This window comes from Physeter macrocephalus, chromosome 19, assembly GCF_002837175.3.
Source record: "Physeter macrocephalus isolate SW-GA chromosome 19, ASM283717v5, whole genome shotgun sequence".
Taxonomy (NCBI): Eukaryota; Metazoa; Chordata; class Mammalia; order Artiodactyla; family Physeteridae; genus Physeter; species Physeter macrocephalus.
Genome location: NC_041232.1, coordinates 2,880,750 through 2,905,297, shown reverse-complemented (window position 1 = coordinate 2,905,297; position 24,548 = coordinate 2,880,750). Strand labels below are relative to the sequence as shown.

The 24,548-nt window shown below is 43.6% G+C and overlaps 1 protein-coding gene across 10 annotated transcripts in view; it reads left to right on the top strand.

The window, feature by feature from the left end:
- The window catches only part of SPECC1L (sperm antigen with calponin homology and coiled-coil domains 1 like), a 144,917-nt gene that overhangs the window by 75,033 nt on the left and 45,336 nt on the right, over nucleotides 1-24,548 (top strand). For 6 of the 10 annotated variants that reach the window (XM_024120510.3, XM_028480481.2, XM_028480486.2 and 3 more), the window contains 4 exons: nucleotides 1,759-1,849; nucleotides 11,861-11,944; nucleotides 14,401-14,557; nucleotides 16,715-16,817. In XM_024120510.3, the coding sequence (XP_023976278.1) occupies nucleotides 1,759-1,849; nucleotides 11,861-11,944; nucleotides 14,401-14,557; nucleotides 16,715-16,817 (435 nt within the window). Of the gene's footprint in view, nucleotides 1-1,758; nucleotides 1,850-8,490; nucleotides 8,942-11,539; nucleotides 11,589-11,860; nucleotides 11,945-14,400; nucleotides 14,558-16,714; nucleotides 16,818-17,363; nucleotides 17,847-24,548 lie in introns of those variants that run through there. The other 4 variants (XM_028480483.2, XM_028480489.1, XM_028480490.2 and 1 more) reach the window with 4 other exon arrangements.

Here is a 24,548-nt window from a genome sequence, read left to right as displayed (position 1 = left end):
AACTTGCTTCTATCTGGAGGACTCCTCTTGCTATCTCCTAGATTCAGTCAGTCCAGTGAACAATTGGAAATTGAAATACTTAGCGATACATTGAATAAAATATTGTGCAAGACCTTGCAGTGCAAACTATAAAATAATGCTGAGAGAAGTTAAAGGCGTAATAAATGGGAAGATACATCATGTTCATGCGTTGGAAGACTCAGTCTTGTTAGGATCTTGCAGTTCTCCCTCACATCGAGCTGTAGATTTAACTCATCCAACTTACAATCCCAGCACGCTGTTTTGTATTGATAATATAATTTAAAATTGATAGTATAATTTAAAATTTATGTGGAAATTTAAAAGACCCTGAATATCCAAAGCATCTGGGGGGAAAAAAGAAACAAATTTGGAGGACTTCCACTACTTGATGTTAGCACTTAAAGTAATCAAGACAATGTGGTTCTGACATAAGTTTAGATCAGTAGAACAGATAGAGAATCCAGAAATAGGTCAGCTGATTTTCAACAAAGGTGCCAGGGTAATTCAGTGGGAGATGGATAATCTTTTCAACAGGATTCCAGAACAACTAGATATCCATATGGAAAAAAAAAGAAAAAAAAAAAACCTTTACCTCATGGCATTCATAAAAATTGAAAATGACTATAGACTTAAATGTAAAAGCTAAAACTACAGAACTTCTATGTGAAAACATTAGAGAAAGTCTTCATGACCTTCGACAAGGCAAAGATTTCTTACTTAGGACACACAAAAAAATGAACTATAAAAGAAAATTAATAGCTTGGACATCAAAATTTAAAACTTCTCTGAAAGATATTAAGAACATGACAGAGAAGACTGGGGAGAATATATTTGCAATTCATTTATCTGTCAAAATCTTGTATTCAGAGAAGACTCGTTTGTCATCTTGGTTCAAGACAACCCAATAAATAACGGACAAAAGAGTTGAAAAGTCCCTTCCCGAGAGAAGATACACAAATGGCCAATAAACACATGAGAAGTTGCTCAACATCATAGTCATCAGGGAAATGCAAGTTAAATCCATCATGATATCTCAGTACGCACCTTCAGGATGGCTAAAATGAAGACTGCCAGTATCAAGTGTTGGTGAGGGTGTGGGGAGGCTGGCCCTCTCACACATTGCTGCTGGGACTATGGAATGAGTAGTCAGAATTCAGCTGGGTAAAAAAGGGCTGGGAGAGCTGAGGAAAGAAGCATGAGAACAAGCCCAGAGCTGGTGAACAGCGTGTCCTTGTGGGCGGGAGTGAGTAGTTGGTGGTGTTGGGGTATCACACAGAGGTGGCGGGAGGTGGCTCAGGAGAGCCGAGAGGGTTCAAGTATTTGGTAGGTACGTGTATGTATGAGACCGGAGGGGAGGAGGCCGGTGACCAAGCCGGTGCTGAGTTAAGGTGCCAGGTTGTGCCCGGCAGCGGTGTTGGAGACTTAGTGAGGAGCTGACAGAGTGAGATCCATTTGGTACTGGGGCACGAATGGCCAATCCAAGTACTAAAGGAGCACATCCGGATTTTGCTGATTGGCGAGTGAGGGGCATGTGGGATCTTTCTGTGTTCATTTTAAAATAGTATAATGATCACATTATATGCCTCTGGGAGTGTGTGTGTTTTTTCAGTCTTACTGTAACAGTGTGGAAGGAATTATGCAAATTCGTAACTAAATATTTACTCTCTGCAACATTTACTCTGTGAAACCCAGCTCTAATTTAACCTAATTTGGACACTGTTTGTCTTATGATTTCAGAGACATTCCATAAGTGGACCAATCTCTACATCCAAACCCCTGACAGCCCTGTCAGATAAGAGACCAAACTATGGGGAAATTCCTGTTCAAGGTACATCTCATGTGCAGTATTTCATTTTTGTTGTTAATTTTTTTATTCCTCTGACTTTTGGGGCTAACTAACTTGTTTTTCTTTTGTTCTTGACATTTCTACCAGTCTGATATACATTTTTATCACAGGTTTACTAATAACACGTCTTAATTACAGATGAGACTGGTTGTTAATAGATGCATCTTGGAAGATGACTCTCATAGTGTCACGAGGGTGACAGGGAGTCCACGCTGTTGCCAGGCGCTGTTTTTACAGTTCTTCATGGGGTGTGTATAGTTATCCCCATTTTATAGATGCAAGAAATGAGGCTTCAAACAGTTAAGTAACTCATAAACACAGGTTGACATTTAAGTTAAGGAACAGACTCGGACAGCCTGGCTCCAGAGCCCATTCCTTTGGTCCTTGTGCTCTGTGTCACTTGTGAAAGGAAAGTGAGCCTCTGAAAGCTGGGGTTCAGTGAGTGCCATTTCCACGTGGCTCTTTATGGTGGCCCCAGCACCCGAGCCCAAGGCTTCTGCCTTTTGAGGTCAGGGGTCCTTCTCCTCCCCCACTGCCTCCCTACGTGTGGTGCTGAAGTACTTTGGAAAAACGGTTTTGGGCGTTGGACCAGGTGCTGGGAAAGAAAGGCACACTTGGTTGGGGTGGGTGTGGAGACGCCCAGCAGGTGTGACACCTTCCGGAGCCCAGGCCTCTCCTGGCTGGGCAGGCTGGGCCCCTCCTGCGCTCCTGGTGTGGAAGTCGGGCTCTGGGGCTGAGACTGTGCAGTTTGGACGGGTGTGGGGGAGAGAGAAGCAGAGGACTGGCTCTGTGGGCTCTGGGGGGTGCCAGGCATGGGGTTCAGTGGGCAGTTTGCATACAAGGGGGACGGTGGAGCCCAGGACGGTGCTGTTGCCACTGCCCCTGCAGACTTGCCTTCCATCCCGGCTTCAGCTTCTGGTTCCTGCGTTAGCTGTGGCCTGAGCTCTTTTCTCCCCTCGGAAGGTCCTCCTGCTAAGGGAACAAGTGTGGATGGTTTAAAGTCTCCCTTTATATCTGTGCCGAATTCCCGCTCTGGCCCCCAGATGGATCCGGGGATTGTGTGTGTGGTCACGGGTCCTGCTGCTGACCTCTTGGATGCTGTTTCCTTGTGTAAGTCAGGGTCATCGTGAACATCTAGCTCAGGGCCTTGGCTCCCTCTCCCAAGGCTCTCTTAACCCTGTGGTCAGCTTTGTACCCTCTCCTGTCCACCGGAGCTGCTGTGGTCCACGGTGTCAGTGGCTGTGGGCAGCATCTGGCCGTGTTGAGCCCACCCACCCCTGGATGTTCTTTCTGGTGTCCTTCATGACCACTCTGCGTCTTCTCCTCCGTCTCCTGTGCTCGGTCCTCCTGCCTGGCCTGTGAGGGGTGCTGTGCCCGGGGCCTCTCTCTCCTGTCTGTACTCACTCTGTTACTACGTCCGAAGGGACCTTCTCCCCTTTCAAGGCTACCTTCCCCACTCATCTTGATCGGCCCACAGCAGCACAAGGTTTACTGGGGAAACCTTGCCAGCACCAGTGGTGTTTCTCAAACTTACCTGTTGATAAGATTTACCTGAGTCACTTGGTAAAATGTGGAATCCTGGGCCTCGTCTCAGATCTGCTGACATGGACTCTCCAGGAAGGGAGCTTGGAAACTTCATTTTCACAAGCACCCCAAGTGATTCTTAGGAAGGGACAAATTTGGGAAACTGGGCAGAGATTACCATTTAGTTTTGCTCTTACCCTGGCTTTGTGGGTGGAAAGTGGATGTGGAAGGTCTGTGGGCCAAGGTTATTGAAGACACAGACAGAATGTGTTAGGTGTCTCTGAGGCTCTGCCGAATTAAACCTCTTTTTGGCTCTCTTCTTTTTATTACTGGTAATGGTCATATGATAACACCATTGGGCACATTGTGTGTGCAGTCTGCCTGCAAGTGCCAGCCACATTCTCCACTTCTGTCTGTTCTGGTGCCTTAACTGGGCTTAATTGAAACGGCAAGTACAAGAGAGAGGGAAATACACTTGGGTGAATTTGTATCTGAGAATTTGTTGATAGTGTAACCTTTTATCTTAAACAGTCACTAGGGAAAGAAACCACTTACAAAACTAAGGACAACCAAATGATTCTAGGTCATAAAAAGCCACCGTGGTTCTCCATGCCGGTTAAGAGAGTAGTTCTGAGCTCTGCTGGAGATGCTTTTCTCCCCTGATTCTCTTCTGTCCTGGCTGAAGTCACACAACACAGCCTGTGATTTTCAGGTTGAAAATTTCAATGGCTTCATTCCTGAAAACTTGAAAAGTGCTGCCTCTTGTTCTACTATACTTAAATTGGATAATTTGTTGGTTTTTCCAGTTAAATATTTTATAAAAGGTGTGTTTTTTTCTGTTTTTCATCATGCTTGTATGTCAGTTGCAGGAAAATGTTTTAGACCAGAGATCTTATTATAAATGGACTAATCAAATGCTCTTTTGTTGGTATTGTTGGCAGTTGAAGTCAGTGGTCTGGGTCATGACAGGTGAATCTTTGTAGATAGGATGTGAGTTAGTGTTTGTAACCTAAGCAGGTACATGGATACAGGTAGTTGGGAGGGTCTTCACTGTCCCCACTGTCCCCTTGCTCAGTGATCTTAGAAGGCCCAGTGCAAGCAGAGACCTCGGCTGGGCAATGCAGATGGTTGGGGAGCCTGGGGTTGCCCAGCGTCAGTGGGACCAGAGTGTCGTGTTGGTGTCATCAGCTCAGATGTACAGGGATCCGAGAAAGCTGATTAGTCCAAGGATAGTCATGTTCTGTAAAGAGATTATTGCTGTGATCATCTGTCTAAATTGTGTTGAGGATAGAGATGTAAACCTTTTGTAAATTCAGTATTTTGAAAAAATTGATTTATGGTGAAGGTACATGTAATAAATGTGATACAAAGTTAGGAGGTTTTACTAGAAAGCCAAATCTTTGGTTTAAATTAAAATAAAAAGAACCTTTTATTAAAAAGTTTCACAGCAATTTGCACTCTCCAAAGGGTAGCTCTAAGTCAGATTCTGGCCCAGCCCTAGCTGGGAAATTTCGAGGAGAAATTCAGATAGAAATCCTACCCTCCTGTATTCACAGCCTAATGGGTATCTGTTCACTTCCGAAGGTGTTTCCTTCCCTGTAGTTCTTAGTATTTGTCTTGATAAACCAAACCGACTAGGCTTCCGTATTTTCTCCATATTATTATGTAAAATTTCAAGCATACAGAAAAGTGGAAAGAAGTCACGTATCCTCATCTTACTACCTCGATTCTATGGCACTTTGCTATATTCGCTTTATCACATATTTATCCATTCTTCTATCTTTCCTTCAGTTCATCTTTTTTAAATGCGTTTCAAGGTAAGTTGCAGTCAGTACCTTGTTGCAATAAGCATGCATTGCACTATTTGTTTAAGTTGTTCTCTCTGTCTCTCAACTCTTTGTTTTGAGTTAAGTTTAGACTTGCAGAAGAGTTACAAAAGTATTAGACTTCTCTTAAATCCTTCATGCAGGGACTTCCCTGGCGGTCCAGTGGTTAAGACTCCACACTTCCATTGCAGGGGGCACAGGTTCAATCCCTGGTCGGGGACCTAAGATCCCGCAAGCCACAAGGCCAAAAAAAAAAAAAAAAAAAAACCCTTACCCCCTAAGATCCCGCAAGCCACAAGGCCAAAAAAAAAAAAAAAAAAAAATCCTTCACCCAGCTTCCCTTATGTGGACAACCTACATAACCATAGAACATTTATCCAAAGTAGGAAAGCAATATCGTGGAAATGTTATTAACTGAAGTGCAGTCTCTGGGTCTCACCGACTGTTCCACTGCTGTCCCTTTTCTGTTCCAAGATCAAACGCAGGACCCCAGTTTGCACTGAGTTGTCTTACCTCCTTGAGTCTCCACCCTTCTGCAGCAGCTTGTCCCTCTCCCTGTCTTTTAGAACCTTGACACTTTTAAAGAGTACTGGTCAGTTATTTTTTAGAATGTCTCTCAGGATGGGCTTGTCTGATGTTTTCTCCTGCTTACGCTGAGGTTACATACTGCTGGGAAGGGCAGCACAAGGTGATGTGCCCGTCTACGTGCATCACGTCAGGGGCACATGATGTTGATGTGTCCTGTTACTGGTGACGTGACCTGGATCACTGTTGTCTGCTAGTGAATAATAAATATCCTATTCCTGCTTAAACTTCCTCTCGCTGATTTTAGCATCTGTTTGTGCATTTTGCCTGCAGCAGTTAGTACTGTGCTCTAGCAGTGATTTTCTGTTTCCTCATTCTTCCTGTAAGGAATCATTTGTGTTATATTATTATACTTATTGTTGTATTTATAGCCCTTATTTGTATTAGTATGGACTCGTGGATATTTATTTTATTCTTTGGGTTAGTCTATTACTGTTATTTATCTTGCTGCTCATGTTATTCCAACTTTGGTCATTGGGAGCTCTTTTCATCCCCCACCCCACCAAAGTGCCAAAGCACTTTCTTACTTTGGGGCACCACAGATGATTCAGGCTTGTTTTTTCCCCTGCACCAGCTGTGGAATCAGCAGTATTTAGAAAACGAGATCTGGGTGCGAGGCGTACCCATTACTACTGAGGTTTCACCTCCTCCAGCTCCTCTCTGGACAGAGCCAGGAAGACTGTATGTATGTGCACCAACCCATACGTACACACGTGATGATTATCTCTCTATCAAAAATCATGAGTTTATACATGTACAGTAGTTTCAAAATTGCTAAACTGTACCCTGTGAGAAGCAAATGTACCAGAGTGCAGTGTTTGTGTACAGTTCTTTTTGTGTTTAGCCTGAGAGTCTCCACTCGAAACAACATTCTTCTCACAGTTACTTAGGTCAGCTCCTTTTTTCACCTCTCTCTAGTTGTGGTTAGGTCATGCTTTTGTAATACAGTTAGATTAGTTTTATCACAGTTTGCATTTCATTCCCCCCCCACCCACAATTCCAGTTGATTTTTTTTTTTTAAGTATATACATAAAATGCATTCTCTGTTTGCTGCATTGTAGGATGTTTGGCAGCATCCCTGGCCTCTACCCACTAGCTGGTAAGGTCCTAGTAGCACCCCACTCCCCTAGTTGTGACAACCAAAAATGCCTCAAGACACTGGTATCTTGGCAAAACTGCCCCAGTTGAGAACCAGAGATGTGGTTCTCACAGTTTTATTTGTCTAATTTCAGCAGAGAGGTGGAAACTATAAGTGAAAATCAAATAGGAAATTGTAACTGTTGCATGTTGTCTGCTGTTTCCACCAAGGCTTTAACATAATTAATCATAGTTATTTTAAATGACCTGTCAGATAGTTGCAGCATCTGTGCCATGTCCAAGTCTGGTTTATTGATTACTTGCTGTCTTGATGCAGTGAGCTGGATGTATTGTTTTCTCTTGCTTTTTGTATATTTTATAATTGTCGAAAGCTGGGAATCTTGTGTAGGACAGCAGTTTTATGCCTTGACACGGGCACCTCTTTCCTTCTAGGTGTTTATTGTGGGAGTTTGAGTTAATCTGCCCAGGAGCTGGGCTGGGTTTGAGTTTTGTTGTTGCTGTGATGTCTTCAGTGCACAGCAGGCTTCCAGTTGCTCTGGTGATACTTTGTGTTTAGAGTGGGGCTGGTGCTCCAGAGGATTTTCTGTGTCTGCCCTAATTTCAGCTTTAGGCTGTCCTTTGCATTGCGTCTCAGGAAGGGCATGTCTCATACTGTCTCAGCAGTTTCAGCTGAGATTTCCTATTCATTTGTTGAGAACATATTTTCCTTTATAATGTTGAACATATTTGCAGTAGCTGCTTTAAATGCTTTTCTGCTAATTCCAACATATAAGTCATCTTTGGGTGGGTTTCCATTTCTTTTTTGAGTATGAGTCACCTTTTTCTTTTTCTTTGTATGTCTAGTAATTTTGGATTGTATTCTGCGCAGTGTGAATCACACATTGTAGAGATTCTGAATTCCGTCTTGTTCCTCTGCAGAAAATTGGTTTTTGTTAGCAAGCAGTTAACTTGGTTCACCTCAAACTCTAACCTCTTTCCTTCAGTTGAAATACCTGTTCAGCTATTTTTCCTTAATTCAACTCCTTGGAATCTGAGTGCTTGTGGATTTCAGAGGTCAGTGGGATACGAGCAGAGTTTATATACAAAATTTGTGACTCTTTCCTTTCTGGTATTTCCCCAACCCCCTTGCTTTCCAGCAGCTTTGGTTGTCCTGAGATATCTCCTCTGCTTCTTCGAGGCAGTGATAAGACCCTGGGTTTTCTACCAAATTTCAGCTGCCCTGTATGGCCTCAGCTGGGGCCTACACTCACACCTATAGTCATAAAACTAGGAAACTCACCCAGTGCCAGTTCCTTCCAAATGCAGATTTCTTTCATTTTCTGCCTGCTTTTAGTTTCTCTTCAGTGCTTTTAAGTAGTTGATGTTTGTATGTTTTCAAGATGTCACAGTTATTTTCAGCAGGAACATTGGTCCGTTTGGAACTACTCCTCAATGAGCAGAAGTTGGGTATTTAGGCTCCTATTTTTATTTTTTTAAAGTCTTTTTTATTTTTTAATTTTTTAGTTTATTGTATTTTTTTTTTGGCCACACCACGCAGCTTGCAGGATCTTAGTTCCCCGACCGGGGATCGAACCCATGCCCCTTGTAGTGGAAGTGCAGAGTCCTAACCACTGGACTGCCAGGGAAATCCTTAGGCTCCTATTTTTATTTATTTATGTATTTATTTATTTTTAAAAGATTTTTTGATGTGGACCATTTTTAAAGTCTTTATTTGTTACAATATTGCTTCCGTTTTATGCTTTGGTTTTTTGGCCCCAAGACATGTGGGATCTTAGCTCCCCAACCAGGGATCAAACCTGCGCTCCACATCTTTCCCTGGATATCTCACTGGGTCCTCAAATTGCATGTGTCCTCATCTCTTTCCCTCCCAGAGTCCTCTTCTTCTCTCTTATCTCTGTATGTGGAACCTCCTTTCTATCTCCTCCATTTCCAGGTGGTCAGCAAGTCTGTTGATTCTGCCTCATTGAAGAGCCCTTGAATCCGTGTACTTCTCCCATCTCCCCTGGTACCACCTGGGTCCAGGCTCTCTGCTCTGCTCTGGGTATAACTCATCACCCTGCATGCACTGTTGCCCTCCCACCCCCTGCAGCTGGAAGGATGTCCACCCGAGACACCGTCACTGGCTCCATGTTGCCAGTGGGTGAAGGTCACACTCTTCAGCCTGGCCTGCTTTGGCGTTCCAGCCTCGCCAGCCCTCACAGCATTGCTGTCCTAGATTTCCTTTGGTGTCTGCTGAACACTGTGCTGGGAACACGCTCTCCTTTGCCTGTATAAAAGCTATTAATTATCCTTCTAGTCTTAACTGAGATGTTGTTTCCCGAGGAGGCCTTTCCGGACCTCCTCTCAAGATCAGGTCACATCCCCTGCTGTGTTCCCAGAGCCCCTTGTACTGCTTCTTTCCTGCATCCCTCACGCGCAGCGATTTTTTAAATGTCTGGCTTCCGCTGTAGACTCCGAGTTCCAGGAGGGCAAATTGCTGCCTTCTTTCCTCCTTTCTCTGACCTTTGCATCATGCCCCGTGCCTGGCAAGTCATGGACACCCAAGTGGTTTTTGTTTAGTGAATGGATTAAAGACAGGAATAGCTCCATATGGCAATAGAGTAAACCTGATTACTGTAACGTCAGCTCTCTCCTGCCTGCCACATCTGATTGTGACACACTAATCTTATTTCCCAAAGAGGGATTCGCTGGCAGTTTGACGTGAAGCTGTAATCTAGCCACTGCTGCAGCAGCAGAGGGGCATGTGCTCGTTCCGTGGCTGGTGTTGCGGGCAGCAGTGAGAACACCACCCGGAGCGGCAGGCAGCACTGTGCCCATTGGAAGGTGCCTCTGAACAGTGCCTTTTTGTACCTTTTCAGAAGGGCAGTGTTGGCCTGTGCCAGGGACTGTCTACTGAGTTGAGACGGATTTGGATCCTTAGACATGCAGTGAGAGCAGGCTGCACTGGGTGGGCGGCAGGTCCGTGCACCGTGCCTCAGTCGCACGCCTTCCATGTGCTCAGTGGCAGAGATGGAGATGGGGCGCCTCCCGGTTGCTCTCGGCTGGCACCCTCCTTGTTCTGACCCGTGTGTCTCTATAACCTGTCCTCACTCTCCTCATGTGCTGTGTTCTTTGGGACATGAAGGCTTCAGGGACATGACCAGTCTCATAACCGTGAAGTGGACATTTGGACTAAATTTAAAATGTTGACTCCTATTTCCTACTCTTTCCATGTTCCATGAACTTTGCTTTGTCTGTCAGTCTTTGTGCGTAATGTACTCTTCCTGTGAAGACAAGTGCAAGCACCACGGGGTTGAGAATTTTGACCGATGCTTGCTGGTGGGCTCTGCACCGAGGCTTTGTTGGTTCAGGATAAGAAAGGCGTAGTGGCTATGGCCTGTGTGAGTCCTGTCTTCTGGAGCCTCCTTCCAGAGTGCTGTGTGATCACAACCACATAGTCCTCACACACTTAGAAAACACATTTTGGCATGAAAGATGTGCTCTCCTTGAAAGATACTGTGATAAGCCATTACTTTTGACATCATGATATTCTGAGAGGGAGTATTTTTTAAATTGTTAATTCTTAAAACGAAGTGCTGACAGGGCTGTTTGACTGGTGTCTGGTTGATATCCCGCCTTTCCCCATCGAGTGTGTTTGCTCTCAGACAAGACTAACTGTCTTCACTCAGCCCAGCCCCATCACATGTCCCTGACACACCGGACGAGGCGGAACACGTCCAGCCTTCCTTGCTTGTCGTCCTGGCCTGGTGACAGCCTCGCTGGGCTCGTCACCGAGGTCAGAGGCGGGCTGGCCTGTGTCTGGGGCACCCATTGTGGGAAGCAGGTGCTGAGGAAGGGGTGTCAGACTGGCCCCAAAGGCTGGTGAATTTGGCTGGGCTGAGGGGGCGAGGGAACCACTGTGCCAGGGGCTCGGGGAACTGCAGAGACTCCAACCCAGCCTGTGTTCAGCGAGAACAGGCGGGGCTGTGCCCTTGACGGGGAGGCAGGATCTGGTTGTGTCCCTCCTGAGGGTCCTCGCTGCCCTCAGACTGAAGTCCACACGCCAGGCAGTGAGGCTCTTGTCAGTTAGCCACATCCCCGCTTTAGAGCTATCCCCCTGCTGCCCTCTGTTCCCCACCTGCCCCATGGTTCAGCCACGCTGGGATTTATTGTCCTCTAACTTGAATGTCCCTCTACCTCTGCTCTGAATGTCGTCTGGCTGAATACTGTTCCCCAGCCCTGTTCTCCACTAGTGAAGCCAGCCGTGTGACAGACAAATTCATGTCGTTATGCTGCTGAAGACTCCCCGATGCCTGAAGTCGAAGCAAATGGCTTCTACCTCTGTGGCTTGATAGATCTTTTCTTTTTATTTATTTGGTTGGTTGAACCGGGTCTTAGTTGCAGCTTGCCGGCTCCTTAGTTGCAGCATGCAAGTGGGATCTAGTTCCCGGGCCAAGGATCGAACCCGGGCCCCCTGCATTGGGAGCACAGAGTCTTAACCACTGTGCCACCAGGGAAATCCCTCTCTGTGGCTTGATAGTGCTTTATCATGCTCTTATTCCAGTTTCCATCCTGACTTGTCTCTGGTTGTAGACACGTATGGCTCCTCCACTAACTGTAGGCACACAGGGCAAGGCTTTGATTTAGTTTGTACTTTTAGACCTAGATGCAGTGGGGGATCTTGGAATTTTGGTTGAATTGCATCAGAGGTAAGTAGCAGTTGGTGGTTTAGAAGTGTTCATCTGTGTTGCATGTCTCATCCCTAGAAATAAAAGTTGAATGAGATGTTTTCCCTTGGTCCTTGTCTACGGGAGTTGTTTTGTATAAGGGACTCTGTGGGGAGCCGTTGAGGTGCCCTGGATGGGAAGGAGGGACGAACGAGCCTCAGGGGCAAAGGGAGCAAAACTCACCTTCCTGCTACCTTTGCCTCTTGAAGTTCAGGGTCAGGTCTCTTTACTGTGTCACTTTCAACCCTGTGCAGAGCATCTACTAAGAACATCTTCGACCAGCCGACCTGCTTCTCTGCCGAGAGTACCTGCCATGGAAAGTGCCAAGACCATCTCAGGTAATACTTTTTATCTGAAATTTCTTTTAAAAAGATTCTTCCAGAAGTTTTAGTGATGGTACCGAGTACTTTCTCTTTAGGTTTATTTAACCTTACTTGCCTCTTTAGCTCGTTAGTTGATTGTTTTTCACTCTGAATTTCCCCTGTTGTATCTTACACATTTCATAGAAATCACATTTCGTGGCCCTGATTTCAAAAATAAAAAATAAGAGCTAGATAGTTCCATTCACTTAACAAGTGTTCATTAAGTACCTAGAGTGGGTTAGAAGATATACTGAAAATATAGGTTCATACAAAGTTGCGTAGCTGTGAAAGGTTAAAATATTTATCCCAAGATGTGTCATGACTGTTTTTGAAGGGTTATTTCAGAGCACACCAAAAATTCTCCAGAAGCCAGATTTTTCCAGTGTTATAGCCATTTTACAATGATGAATTTGATGGGCTTAACTTTCGGTCTCCTAGAGCTAACTCTTCAATTTATCAGTGTTCATATTATTTTCCCCTTGTGGCCTTTTTTTAACCCTTAATAGCTCAACTAGAAATTGGACCAGGAAAGGAGAGATTCCTATAACCCTGCCTCCTATGGTTAATGTCCCACTTGTATGTGGATTTAAGTTAGTACAGTTTTTGTACATCTTAGCTGGCTCTTTAAATCAGTGGGAAGTGCAGCCAAAATCACCACCCCCAAAGCCCAGATCCAGAGCCTTTTCCTGTAACAGAGTTCTTCCGATTCTTTCTCAGTCTGTTTCCTCTGTTTGATATAAAATTATCAAAGGTGTTCTCATCCAATTTCCTAGCATACCACTTAAAAGAAACTGCCGATTTAAGGCATACAGAGATCTGACGTTGAAAGGAAAAGGCAGAATAATTATAAAATTATGTCAAATATGCAAGTGGATCATTCTGATAAGATCTTGTAATAGGAGAAAGCATGTCTCCTCTCGATCTTTAAACACACCGCTTAGCTGATGCCGAGTTATAGTCTGCTGTGGCTATCCTAAAATCATCAAGAGAAGTTTAGCCAATGAAAGGGGGCAGTTCCAGTCATCCGGGAGAAATTACTGGTGTTTGGCACAATTGCATTACAGCCAGCCTGGGATGATGCAGTAATGGCTCCCTCGCATCCAGCATCATCTGAGGTGAGAGACTCTGAGGTCAGGAACCTTGTCTCGCATCTCACGTCATCGTGGCCAGAAAGCCGCTTCTGTTGTGGTTCCGTTTTCAACGGCTGCAATGGCTGCTTCCACCTCCCAGTTCTCAGGACTTTCGTAATTCCAACAAGGCATTAGTGCCTTACGCTTTCAAAATAGGACTTTCCTGATTGTTCTTATCTCTTGGTAGTTGACTTGACACGACACCTTTTGCTTTTCTGTTTCGTTGATTCATGTTTTTTAAGACGTGGCTTGGGACTTCCCTGGTGGCGCAGTGGTTAAGAATCCGCCTGCCAATGCTGGGGACATGGGTTCTATCCCTGGTCTGGGAAGATCCCACATGCCGTGGAGCAACTAAGCCCATGCACCTCAACTACTGAAGCCCGCACGCCTAGAGCCCTTGCTCTGCAATAAGAGAAGCCATTGCAGTGAGAAGCCCGTGCACCACAACAAAGAGTAGCCCCCACTCGCCGCAACTAGAGAGAGCCCACGCGCAGCAACGAAGACCCAAGGCAGCCAAAAAAAAAATCTTGACCCAGAATTAAGTGTGGCCCTGTAACAAAGTATCTTTCCTTTCTGTCTCTTCGGCAGTGTTTTTGGCCACGTTCAGAAGGGTTGTGTTGATTTTGGTTGAGAGTGAATGTTGTTTTCGTTAGCCTTTGGCTTTGGTCGTGTTTGTAGTTGAACGCAGGTTTGCAGGGGACTCACTGTGGGCCAGGTGGGTGCTTTGAGTGTTAAGGGTGGATGAGACCCACTCCTTGCCTTCAGGGAATGTGGACTTCTGTGCATATTTCAACAACTGTACCTTTTTTACAGTTTTTGTTTTGTTTTGTTTGTTTTAATTTATTTTTATTTTTGACTGTGTTGGGTCTTCGTTTCTGTGCAAGGGCTTTCTCTAGTTGTGGCAAGCGGGGGCCACTCTTCATTGCGGTGCGCGGGCCTCTCACTATCGCGGCCTCTCGCCTGCGGGCTCACAGGCTCCAGGCGCGCAGTCTCAGTAGTTGTGACTCACGGGCCTAGTTGCTCCGTGGCATGTGGGATCTTCCCAGACCAGGGCTCGAACCCGTGTCCCCTGCATTGGCAGGCAGATTCTCAACCCCTGTGCCACCAGGGAAGCCCCCTACAGTTTTTTTAAATGGAAAAAAAAAAAAACTTTCAAGTTATCAGTAAGTTAAAGAGAATGTTAGTTTTTCCTCCTCTATGATAATTTCTGCTCTTTGGGGCACCTGCTGAAGAAGATGTCTCAAGAACTCAGCTTAAAATGTTTTTGCTATAAATTGCATAATGGCTGTTTCTTACACTCAGTGTCCAGACGAAGCAGTGAAGAGATGAAGCGAGATGTCTCTGCACCTGAGGGCGCATCTCCTGCGTCGCTCATGGCCATGGGTGCCACGTCGCCACAGCTGTCCCTGTCCTCCTCCCCCACAGCCTCCGTGACCCCCACCACTCGAAGCCGGATAAGGTAGAGGACAGTTAGTATTGGTGCATTTCATGCCTGCCGTTCCTGGCCTTTTGAAATTAAATGATCAGGTTATAAAGTAACGGCATTCGAGCACTGATATATTTTCATTCTTTATGTGTTATTTAGTGTTTTCTGATCTAGTCTTCTATGCCTAGAATTGGGAAAGATGATATGAAAGTAAAAAAGTAAAGCAAAGTAAAAGAGATAATTATTTTCCCCAAGCAGCTGGTGTTTTTGTTTTTGTTTTTTGTGGGTTTTTTTGGTTTTGGTTTTTTCAAGTAGAGAACAGCTGAGTACAAAAGTAAGTTTAGTGAAAACAGGGTGTGGATGGAGTGCTGGGGAGGCTGGAAGAGGGGAACTCGAGCGAGGCCTTGAGGGTGGTGGACGGGGAGGAAGGTGAGCATTACTGGCAGGGTCAGGGACTCCAGTGAGTGTGCAGAAAGGCTGAACACGAACTGAAGGAGGGATGGGAGTGGGTTTCAGAACTTTACTGTATACTGACTTACAAATTTGAGTAAAAGTGGAATGTTTGGTGTCTCAAACTCAAATTATATGCTCACTTTTAAAACCCTGCCTCTCAGGGACCAACCTCTTGGAAGAATGGTCCCGTACTCAGTGCGGGTCAGGCAGGTCGGGTGCAGTGGAGAGTGCGGCTCATGCCACCCTGGCCAAGCCCGGGGGAGCACTGTCCGCGCCGGTGGGCAGGGCCCCCACTCTTCCTGGTGCCCCACTTAGAAGTTGTGAGCCTCCACAAGGTGTCTTCTGGCCTTAGCTTCCTTATCTTACAATGAAGATGTTACAGAAGAGCACTAGGAGGCTCTTTGCTGCAGCTTCTCATTGTGCCCATAGACTTTACTCGTCTTTGATGCTTTTTAAGCTGTTTCTACAACAAAATGGCCTGTGTGAACTAGAGGAAACCTTTCACAGTGATTGTAGTAGTTACTTTTATTATGAGCATAATAGAGGTGTTTTTTTTTTTTTGGCTTGCCCTTTTGTTTTCATTCACATATCTCACCTTTATCTTCATTCTCATATCCTGTGATCAGTGATGTTATAACAAACTTCTTTGAACCCTTTAAACCAGGACAGCAATCTGCTGGGCAGGTACACGAACATAAAAGTATATTTCTTCAAGACAGCAGTGTAACTGCAAGTTGAAATATTTTCATATTTTACTTTTGGTTCTAAATAAAAATTGGTGCTATTTCAGTGCACCTCTCACTTGGAAAAGCTTCAGTTCTACATGTGTGCTCTTTGATTTCCTACCATACTTTGCAGGATGAATATGGACAGAATAATAGTAAGCCACCTGTAACATCATAACCTCTAGGACACTTACGGACTGTTAAGTGTATGGGTCAAAGGGCTAGAATCTCCACTTGTGCAGTCATCACTAAAAATTAGACCAGGCTTTTAAGAGTGTGCTGCTTGTCAAGGAACAGGTTGTTTTACAGAGTACTCTCTCTCCAGGTGCTCCTTGGTATTCTGTTCTGCTTCTAGAATAGTTCCTGGAAGGAAGGATTGGGTACTGGAGGAGTGGGTTGTATGCCTCCCCTGCTCCATCACCAGGGTGATCACAAAATCTTTTTTGATTCAGTGTCTGGTCTGGGGCAGGATATTTATTCTACCTCCAGGGCAGTTGACAGTGCCCTAAAGTACCCTCCATATAATTTTAAGAAATGAGTAATGTATAGCCATTGATTTTTTTTTTCCCCCCAAGCTTCTGTAGTTGGTCTGTCCCATAGTAAACTCTGAAGTTCCTTGAGAGGCAGGGCCTCTGTGTTGCTCACCACGCCCTGCCCAGCACATGCACATGGCCTGGCACAGTGGTGCTGTGCCAAGAGAGGGTCCTTCCTTTCTTCCCTAAGTGAAAATAAGGAACCCAAGATTCAGTGGTGCTGAATCTTTGCCAGTTTCCATGTGGATAATGAGTAGAGCCCCCTGCAGATGGCAGAGCCCCCTGATAATGGTGGGTCTGTGGGACCCATAAAAATTGACAGGCAAAATCCAGCGGGTGAAGGTACATCTTGCCATTGGATGCCTCCAAGTGTGCGTTTGTTCTGTTCAAATGTTCTGTTGTGTTTGTTGGATTTCTGGTTTAGAAGGGTGCTCAAATAAGAAATATTTCAACTTGGGTTCCTTATCTTCATTTATCAGGGAAGAAAGGAAGGACCCTCTCTCGGCATTGGCAAGAGAATATGGAGGATCCAAGAGGAACGCCTTGCTGAAGTGGTGTCAGAAGAAAACCGAAGGCTATCAGGTAGCCCCATGGTTCTTTTGTCCCAGGGGAGCAGCTGCCACGCCAGGTGCTGACGGCGCAGCTCACCTGAGCAGTGACGAGTCCTACACTGGGTTCCAAGTCTACCCTGAACGTGGCGGGGTATCCCTTGGATGAAATAAGTTTCTTACCTTTCCAGAGTAGCTAACCTTTACAATACTCTTGTTCAGCTGTTGTAGCACTTTATCATTTAAGTCCCAGTTAATTGCTTTTGTTAAGGCCTCATCTGGACTAAGAGTGAAAATATACTTATTTTACTTTAAATTAAGATTTTACTTATCATTGATATGTTTAAAGTTTTCTCTTAGCTTTTTCCCCTTCCCACTGGGCTGTCTTTGTGCCCTGTCAATTCACATCTGGACTGCTTTATAGCCTCTCCTTTCTTGCCCTGTCAGTCTCTCTCTCTCTCTTTTTTTTTATTAACCTTTTTTTAAAAACTGAAGTGTAGTTAATTTATGATGTGTTAGTTTCAGGTGTATAACAAAGTGATTCATTTATACATATATATGTATTTCTATTCTTTTTCAGATTCTTTTCCATTATAGGTTACTACGAGACATTGAATATGGTTCCCCTTGCTATGTAGCAGGACCTTGTTGTTTATCTATTTTATATATAGTAGTTAGTATCTGCTAATCCCAAACTCCTAATTTATCTGCCCCCCGAACACACACACACAGTATCCCCTCTGGTAACAGTAAGTTTGTTTTTCTATGTCTGTGAGTCTGTTTCTGTTTTGTAAGTAAGTTCATTTGTATCATTTTTTTAGATTCCACACATAAGTGATGTCATATGATACTTGTCTCTGACGTACTTCACTTAATATGATAATCTCTATGTCCATGTTGCTGCAAATAACATTATTTCATTCTTTTTTATGGCTGAGTAGTAGTCCATCATATATATGTACCGCATCTTTATCCATTCATTTGTCCATGGACATTTAGGTTGCTTCCATGACATTATGCTAAATGAAATGGGCCATACACAGAAGTACAAATATTATAGGATTCCACTTATATGAATTCCGTAGAATAGTCACATTCATAGAGACTGAAAGTAGAATGGTGGTTGCCAGGGGCTGGGGGCAGGGGGTAATGGGGATTTATTGTTTAAAGGGTACAGAGTTTCAGTTTGCAAGATGAAGAAAGTTCTGGAAATGGATGCCGGTGATGGTTGCACAACCATGTGAATGTACTTAATGCCACTGAACTGTACACTTATAAAATAATTGCTTAGCCCAAAAAAAAACAAAAGAAGTAAATGATTGGGATACAGCTAGATAGAAAAACCTAGCAAGGACATAGAAGATTTGAACCATATACTATATACATGAACTATATACTAATTAGACCTGTGAGACATGTGTTGAACACTCTATCCAACAACAGCAAAATATGTATTCTTCTCAGGTGCATGTAGAACATTCAGGATAGGCTGTATGTTGAGTAATAAAACAAATCTGGATAAATTTTAAAAGATTGAAATCCACAAAGTATCTTTTCTGATCACAGTGGAATGAAATTAGAAATTAATAACTGAAGGAAAATTCACAACATAACGTAACAAAACTATGGGAGGTGCTGAAAGCTCTCAGGGAAATTTATAGCTGTGAACACCTACCTTTATAAAGAAGAAGAATCTCAGAACTTCTCTCGCGGTCCAGTGGTTAAGACCCCCGCTCTTCCAATGCAGGGGGTGTGGGTTTGATCCCTGGTCGGGGTACTAAGATCCCACATGCTGTGCAGTGTGGCCAAAAGATTTAAAAAAAGAAAAAGAAGAAGAAGAAGAAAAATCTCAAATCAATGATCTAACCGTCAACCTGAAGAAAGTAGAAAAAAAAGAGCAGACTAAGCCTAAAGCAGTCAGAGGAAGGAAGTAATAAAGGTCAGAGCAGAAATAAAGGAGATAGAAGAATCAGTAGGGAACATCAGTGACACCAGAAGTTTGTTTGAAAAGATCAGCAAATCTACAGATCTTTACTTAGATTGACAAAGGAAAAAAAAAAGAGGAGACTAAAATTACTAGAATCAGGAATAAAGGAGAGGACATTACTAATGACCTTATAGAAATGAAAGGGATTAAAAGGGAATACTGTTAACAGTATACCAACAAATTGTTGAACGTAGATGAATTTGACAAATACCTCGAAATACACAAACTATAAAAATTAACTCAAGGACTTGCCTGGTGGCACAGTGGTTAAGAATCTGCATGCCAATGCAGGGGACACAGGTTCGAGCCCTGGTCCGGAAGATCCCACGTGCCGTGGAGCAACTAAGCCCATGCGCCACAACTACGGAGCCCATGCGCCGCAACTACTGAAGCCCGCGTGCCTAGAGCCCGTGCTCTGCAACAAGAGAAGCCACTGAAATGAGAAGGCGGCGCACCGCAACGAAGAGTAGCCCCCACTTGCCACAACTAGAGAAAGCACGCGTGCAGCAACGAAGACCCAATGCAGCCAAAAATATTAATTAATTAATTAATTAATTTAAAAGAATTAACTCAAGAAGAAAGAAAATCTGGGACTTCCCTGGTGGTCCAGTGGTTAAAGACTTCACCTTCTAGCACAGGGGGGTATGGTTTCGATCCCTGGTCAGGGAGCTAAGATCCCGTATGCCTCACCGCCAAAAAAACAAAACATAAAACAGAAGCAATATTGTAACCAAAAAATTCAATAAAGACTTTAAAAATGGTCCACATCAAAAAAAAAAAATCTAAAAAAAAAAAAAAGAAAAAATCTGAGTAAGACTTACAGCAACTAGAGAAACAGAATTAGTGATCAAAAAACTTTCAACAAAGAAAAGCCCAGGGCCTGATGGCTTCACTGGTAAACTCTACCAAACTTTTAAAAGAAGAATTAACAACAGTCTTTCTCAAACTCTTCCAAAAATAGAATAGAGAACATTTCCTAATTCATTCTTTGGGGCCAGTATTACCCTGATAACAAAGCCAGAAAAAGAGATCACAAGAAAATTACAGACCAATATTTCTTATGCAAAAATCCTCAATAAAATATACAGGCAAACAGAATCCAGCAGCAAATAAAAGGAATTGTGCACCATGACCAAGTTGGATTTATCCCAGGAATGCAAAGTTGGTTCAACATATGAAAATTAAAGTAATACACCATGTTGTAGAATAAAGGGGAAAACCACAAAATTATCTCAGTGGATGCAGAAAAAGTGTTTGACAAAATTCAAAACCCATTCATGATAAAAAAAACTCAACAAACTAGGAATAGAAGGGAACTTTCTCAACCTGATAAAGGGTATCTGTGAAAACCCACAGCTACCATCGTACTTAATGGTAAAAGACTAGGTGCTTCCCCCCCCAAGATCAGGAACAGGAAAGGATGCCCACTCTCACCATTTCTATTGACATTTTATTGGACGTTCTTGCTAGGGCAGCTGGGCAAGAGAAGGAAAAAAAGGCATTGAAAAGGAAGAAGTAAAACTATGTCTATTTGCAGATGACATGATTGCTATCTAGAAAAGCATCAAGAATTCACAGAAAAACCTTTGGAGCTACTAAACAAATCCAGCAGAGTTACAGGATATAAGGTCAATATGAAAATCAGTTGAATTTCTCTATACTAGCAATGAAACTCTGAAAATGAACTTAAGACAACATTTCCATTTATAATAGCATCATAAAGAATAATATATCCGGGGGAATTCCCTGGTGGTCCAGTGGTTAAGACTCCTCATTTCCACTGCAGGGGGCATGGGTTCGATCCCTGGTCCCTGGTGGGGGAACTAAGATCCTGTGTTCTGCGAGGTGCGGCCAAAAATAATAATGATAACATATCTGGAGAAAAGCATGGTTCGAAAGGATACATGCACCCCAGTGTTCATTGCAGCGCTGTTTACAGTTGCTGAGACATGGAGGCAACCTAGGTGTCCATCAACAGATGAGTGGGTAAAGAAGATGTGGTACGTATGTACAATTGCATGTTACTCAGCCATTAAAAAGAGTGAAATAATGCTGTTTGCAGCAACATGGATGGATCTGGAGGTTATCATGCTTAGTGAAGTAAGTCAGAGAAAGACAAATATATGGTGTCGCTTATATGTGGAATCTTAAAAAATTATACAAATGAGGGCTTCCCTGGTGGCGCAGTGGTTGAGAGTCTGCCTGCCGATGCAGGGGACACGGGTTCATGCCCCGGACCGGGAAGATCCCACATGCCATGGAGCGGCTAGGCCCGTGAGCCATGGCCGCTGAGCCTGCGCGTCCGGAGCCTGTCAGCAACGGGAGAGGCCACGACAGTGAGAGGCCCGCGTACTGCAAAAAAAAAAAAAAAAAAAAAAGATACAAATGAACTTACTACAAAACAGAAACAGACTCACAGACTTCGAAAACAAACCTACATTACCAGGGGGGAAGGGTGGGAGGGAGAGATAGACTGGGAGTTTGGGATTGACATGTAAACACTGCTATATTTAAAATAGATACGCAGAAAGGACCTACTGTATAGCACAGGGAACCCTGCTCAATATTCTGTAATAACCTAAATGGGAAAACAATTTGAAAAAGAATAGGTACATGTATATGTATAACTGAATCACTTTACACCTGAAACTAACACAACATTGTTAATCAACTATACTCCAATATAAAATAAAAATTAAAAAAAAGAATAAAAGACTTAGAAATAAATTTAACCAGGGGGGCACAAGGCTTGTACACTGGAAACTACAAACCTTGTAAAAGAAATTAAAATCTAAGTAAATGGAAAGATCCTTTGTTCATGGATTAGAAGTTTTGATACATGTTACAACGTGGATGAATCTTAAAAATATTATGCTAAGTGAAAGATGCCAGACATAAAACTCCATCCTAAAAGACTTCAGTCCTCCATACCTGAAAGCGGGGGTAAAACTGATGCTCTCAGCTTTGCCAAGTGGCAAGAACATCAGTGCTGTGGCTCCTAGTTTGACTGAGGACTGAAATCTCGAGCATAAATCAGTATTGCCCAGCCCTTTACATTTTTTTCTTTGACATCATTTTTTATTGGGCTATACTTCACATAAGATACAGTTCACCCATTTAAAAATGTGCATTTTAGTGTCTTCACAGAGTTGTGCAGCCATCGCCACAATTAGTTTTAGAGAATTGTCATCAATCTGAAAAGAAATCTTGTACCTGTTAGCAGTCCCTCCCCATTTGCTGTAGGCAGCCACGCATCTACTTCCTGTCTCCATAGACGTGCCTGTTCTGGGCATTTCATGGCACTGGAATTACACAGCGTGTGGTCCTCTGTGGCTGCCCCTTTCATTGAGCATAATGTTTTCACGGTTCACCCATGTTGTAGCATGTTCTCCACGTGTCACTGCTTTTACGACTGAACAGTATTCCACCTTGTGGACCACCTGTTGTCGTCCCATTATCTGCTGATGCCGTCTGGTTGTCTTGGCCATTACATACAATGCTGCTGTGCACACTGCGTACGAAGGCTTTGCATGGACATAAGTAATTTTCTCACCCTCCTGTCTGTCTTTTACTTGGCTGCCAAAGTGGTTTGAAATTGTGATCTGGTTATTTCTCTTTAAGCTGCTTCTCCTTTGCCATTTGGTTAAAGCCTCAAATCCTTGGTGTGGAGAACAAGACCCCTTACAGTTGATCTGGCCCCTGTGTAGTCTTATCGGCTTCTCCACAATCACACCTTGGCCACTGGTGCCCCCCATCCTGTCACTTCACCCCCTCCATCTGAGGAGTGTCTGCTCCTTCAGCTTCGAAGTCAGCATCTGTGCAACGTTGCCTTTGCCCTGCTCCGCCCCTGCAAGGGTTCATCCCTAATGTGCACCCCCTCCTCCCAGAGCCCCGGGAGCCTAGTTCTTCCTTGACTTGAACCCAGTCCAGGGCCGAGTGCTTTCTGTATATCAGGGCATGTTTTTTTTTGGTGGTGGCAGGGGTGTCTTTGTATCTGTAATTCATTTTCCCTGTGTTACAGAACCCCACATGGTATATCCCAAGGATACTGAAGTTGTCAGTTTGCGTGTGTGTCTTCCTTTCTAGACTGTGAGCTCCTTAGAAGGGCCTGTCTTTGCCTCCCAGCATCCAGCAGAAGGCCCTGCACATGGCAGAGCTGAATGACTGTTTGAACCTATATGTTGAATGTCATGGGATACCTTGGAGGTTCATTTTTAGAACAGTGGTTCTCAGGCTTGTATGCAAAAACCTGTGAAGATTGTGGGAAAAGTGCAGATTCCTGAGAACCAACCCTCAAGATTTATAATTTGAGAGGTGGCGTCGGGAGACTCTGGAATCTGCATTTTTACAGGCATTGCACTTGATCCATAGACCATGCTGTGAGAATCACACATAGAGTCATGATTAAGACCTTGGACTTGAGTGTCAGGTAAGGTTTGAATGTCAGCTCTGCCTCTTACTGTGTGACCTTTTGCAAATTACTTAGCCTCTCTGGGCCTCAGTTTCCTCCTCTGTAAAATGGAAGCTTAAGGGAGTTGTGCACATTTCTAGCATAAGCTATGCGTTTAACAGATTATAAAAGTATTATTTTTCTATGTTATTGCATGTCATCTTGTAACATAAGCTTTAAATTTTCTTAGACCATTACCCTTAAATTGAGTAATTTTAGATAATTAGAAAGTACCTCCCCCTTGATTATGGAATTTTGCCATGTAGCAAGTTGATTAAAAATTAAGTAACCAAGTTGATTGAGGTAATTCAAGCATTAAATCAATGATTTAACTAATGTCTCTTGGTTCCCTCCACTTAAATTCTCTGATTCTGTGATTTTAAGGTACATTGTATTAAGTTAAAAAAAACACACAAATCAATTCCTTAAGATCCTCAATTAATAATTTTAATTTTTTTTTGTTTACTGGGTACTTAAAATGCAAGAGGAAATATAATGCAAAACATAATGGTTAGCCATACATAAAGAAAAACCTTTTTATACATTGGGCAGTCTGTGCTACAAACCCGTTTCCCCCCTTCCTTACTTCCTGTGGACACTTTTGTAATGATGTCTATGTATGGCTTTTTTGTTTGTCTGGCTTTTGTTTCCTGTGAGACTGGTATCTGTTTTGCTGTTTAAAAGTAGATAGGATGCTGGTTCTTTTATTTCAAGGTCTGTGAGTTAAAATTGGACATAATTTTATATGCATAATCTTTTTAAGCTGAAAGATATATCTGATAGAGCTCTTAATTTGTCAAGAGCCACGTAAGAAGTGCCAGAGCCCTTTCCTTATCTAGCTGTAAGTATGGATGAGCATACCCCTCCTTGAAGCCAGCAGCGTGGGACCAGTCTTTGGTCTCTGACTTCCCACAATCAGCAGGAGAGGGCAGGCTGTGACACTGGACTGGCTCACTAGAGCAGGAGCTGTTACGTGACACTTAGCACATTCTGCACTCTCAGGCCCCAAGTGCATCGTTAGTGCTGGGACTGCGCGTGCTTTATGTCGTAGGAACTGTCTAATCAACAGAGATAGATTCCCTAATACTCATATCATCTTCCGCTAACTCTCTTAAGAGTCATCCTAAAATAATTGTACTAATCACTGTAATTTCATTAACCATCCATTACAAAACAAGCCCTTGTGAGTTGGCCTTTTATCTGACAAATACATTTTTCTCTTTTAAATTGCGCCCTGCCACCAATTATTCACTGAAGTTTTAGAATACTAGAATATTACCCTTGAAGGGGACTTAACGATCTAAGTTAACTTTCAGGTTTACAGATGT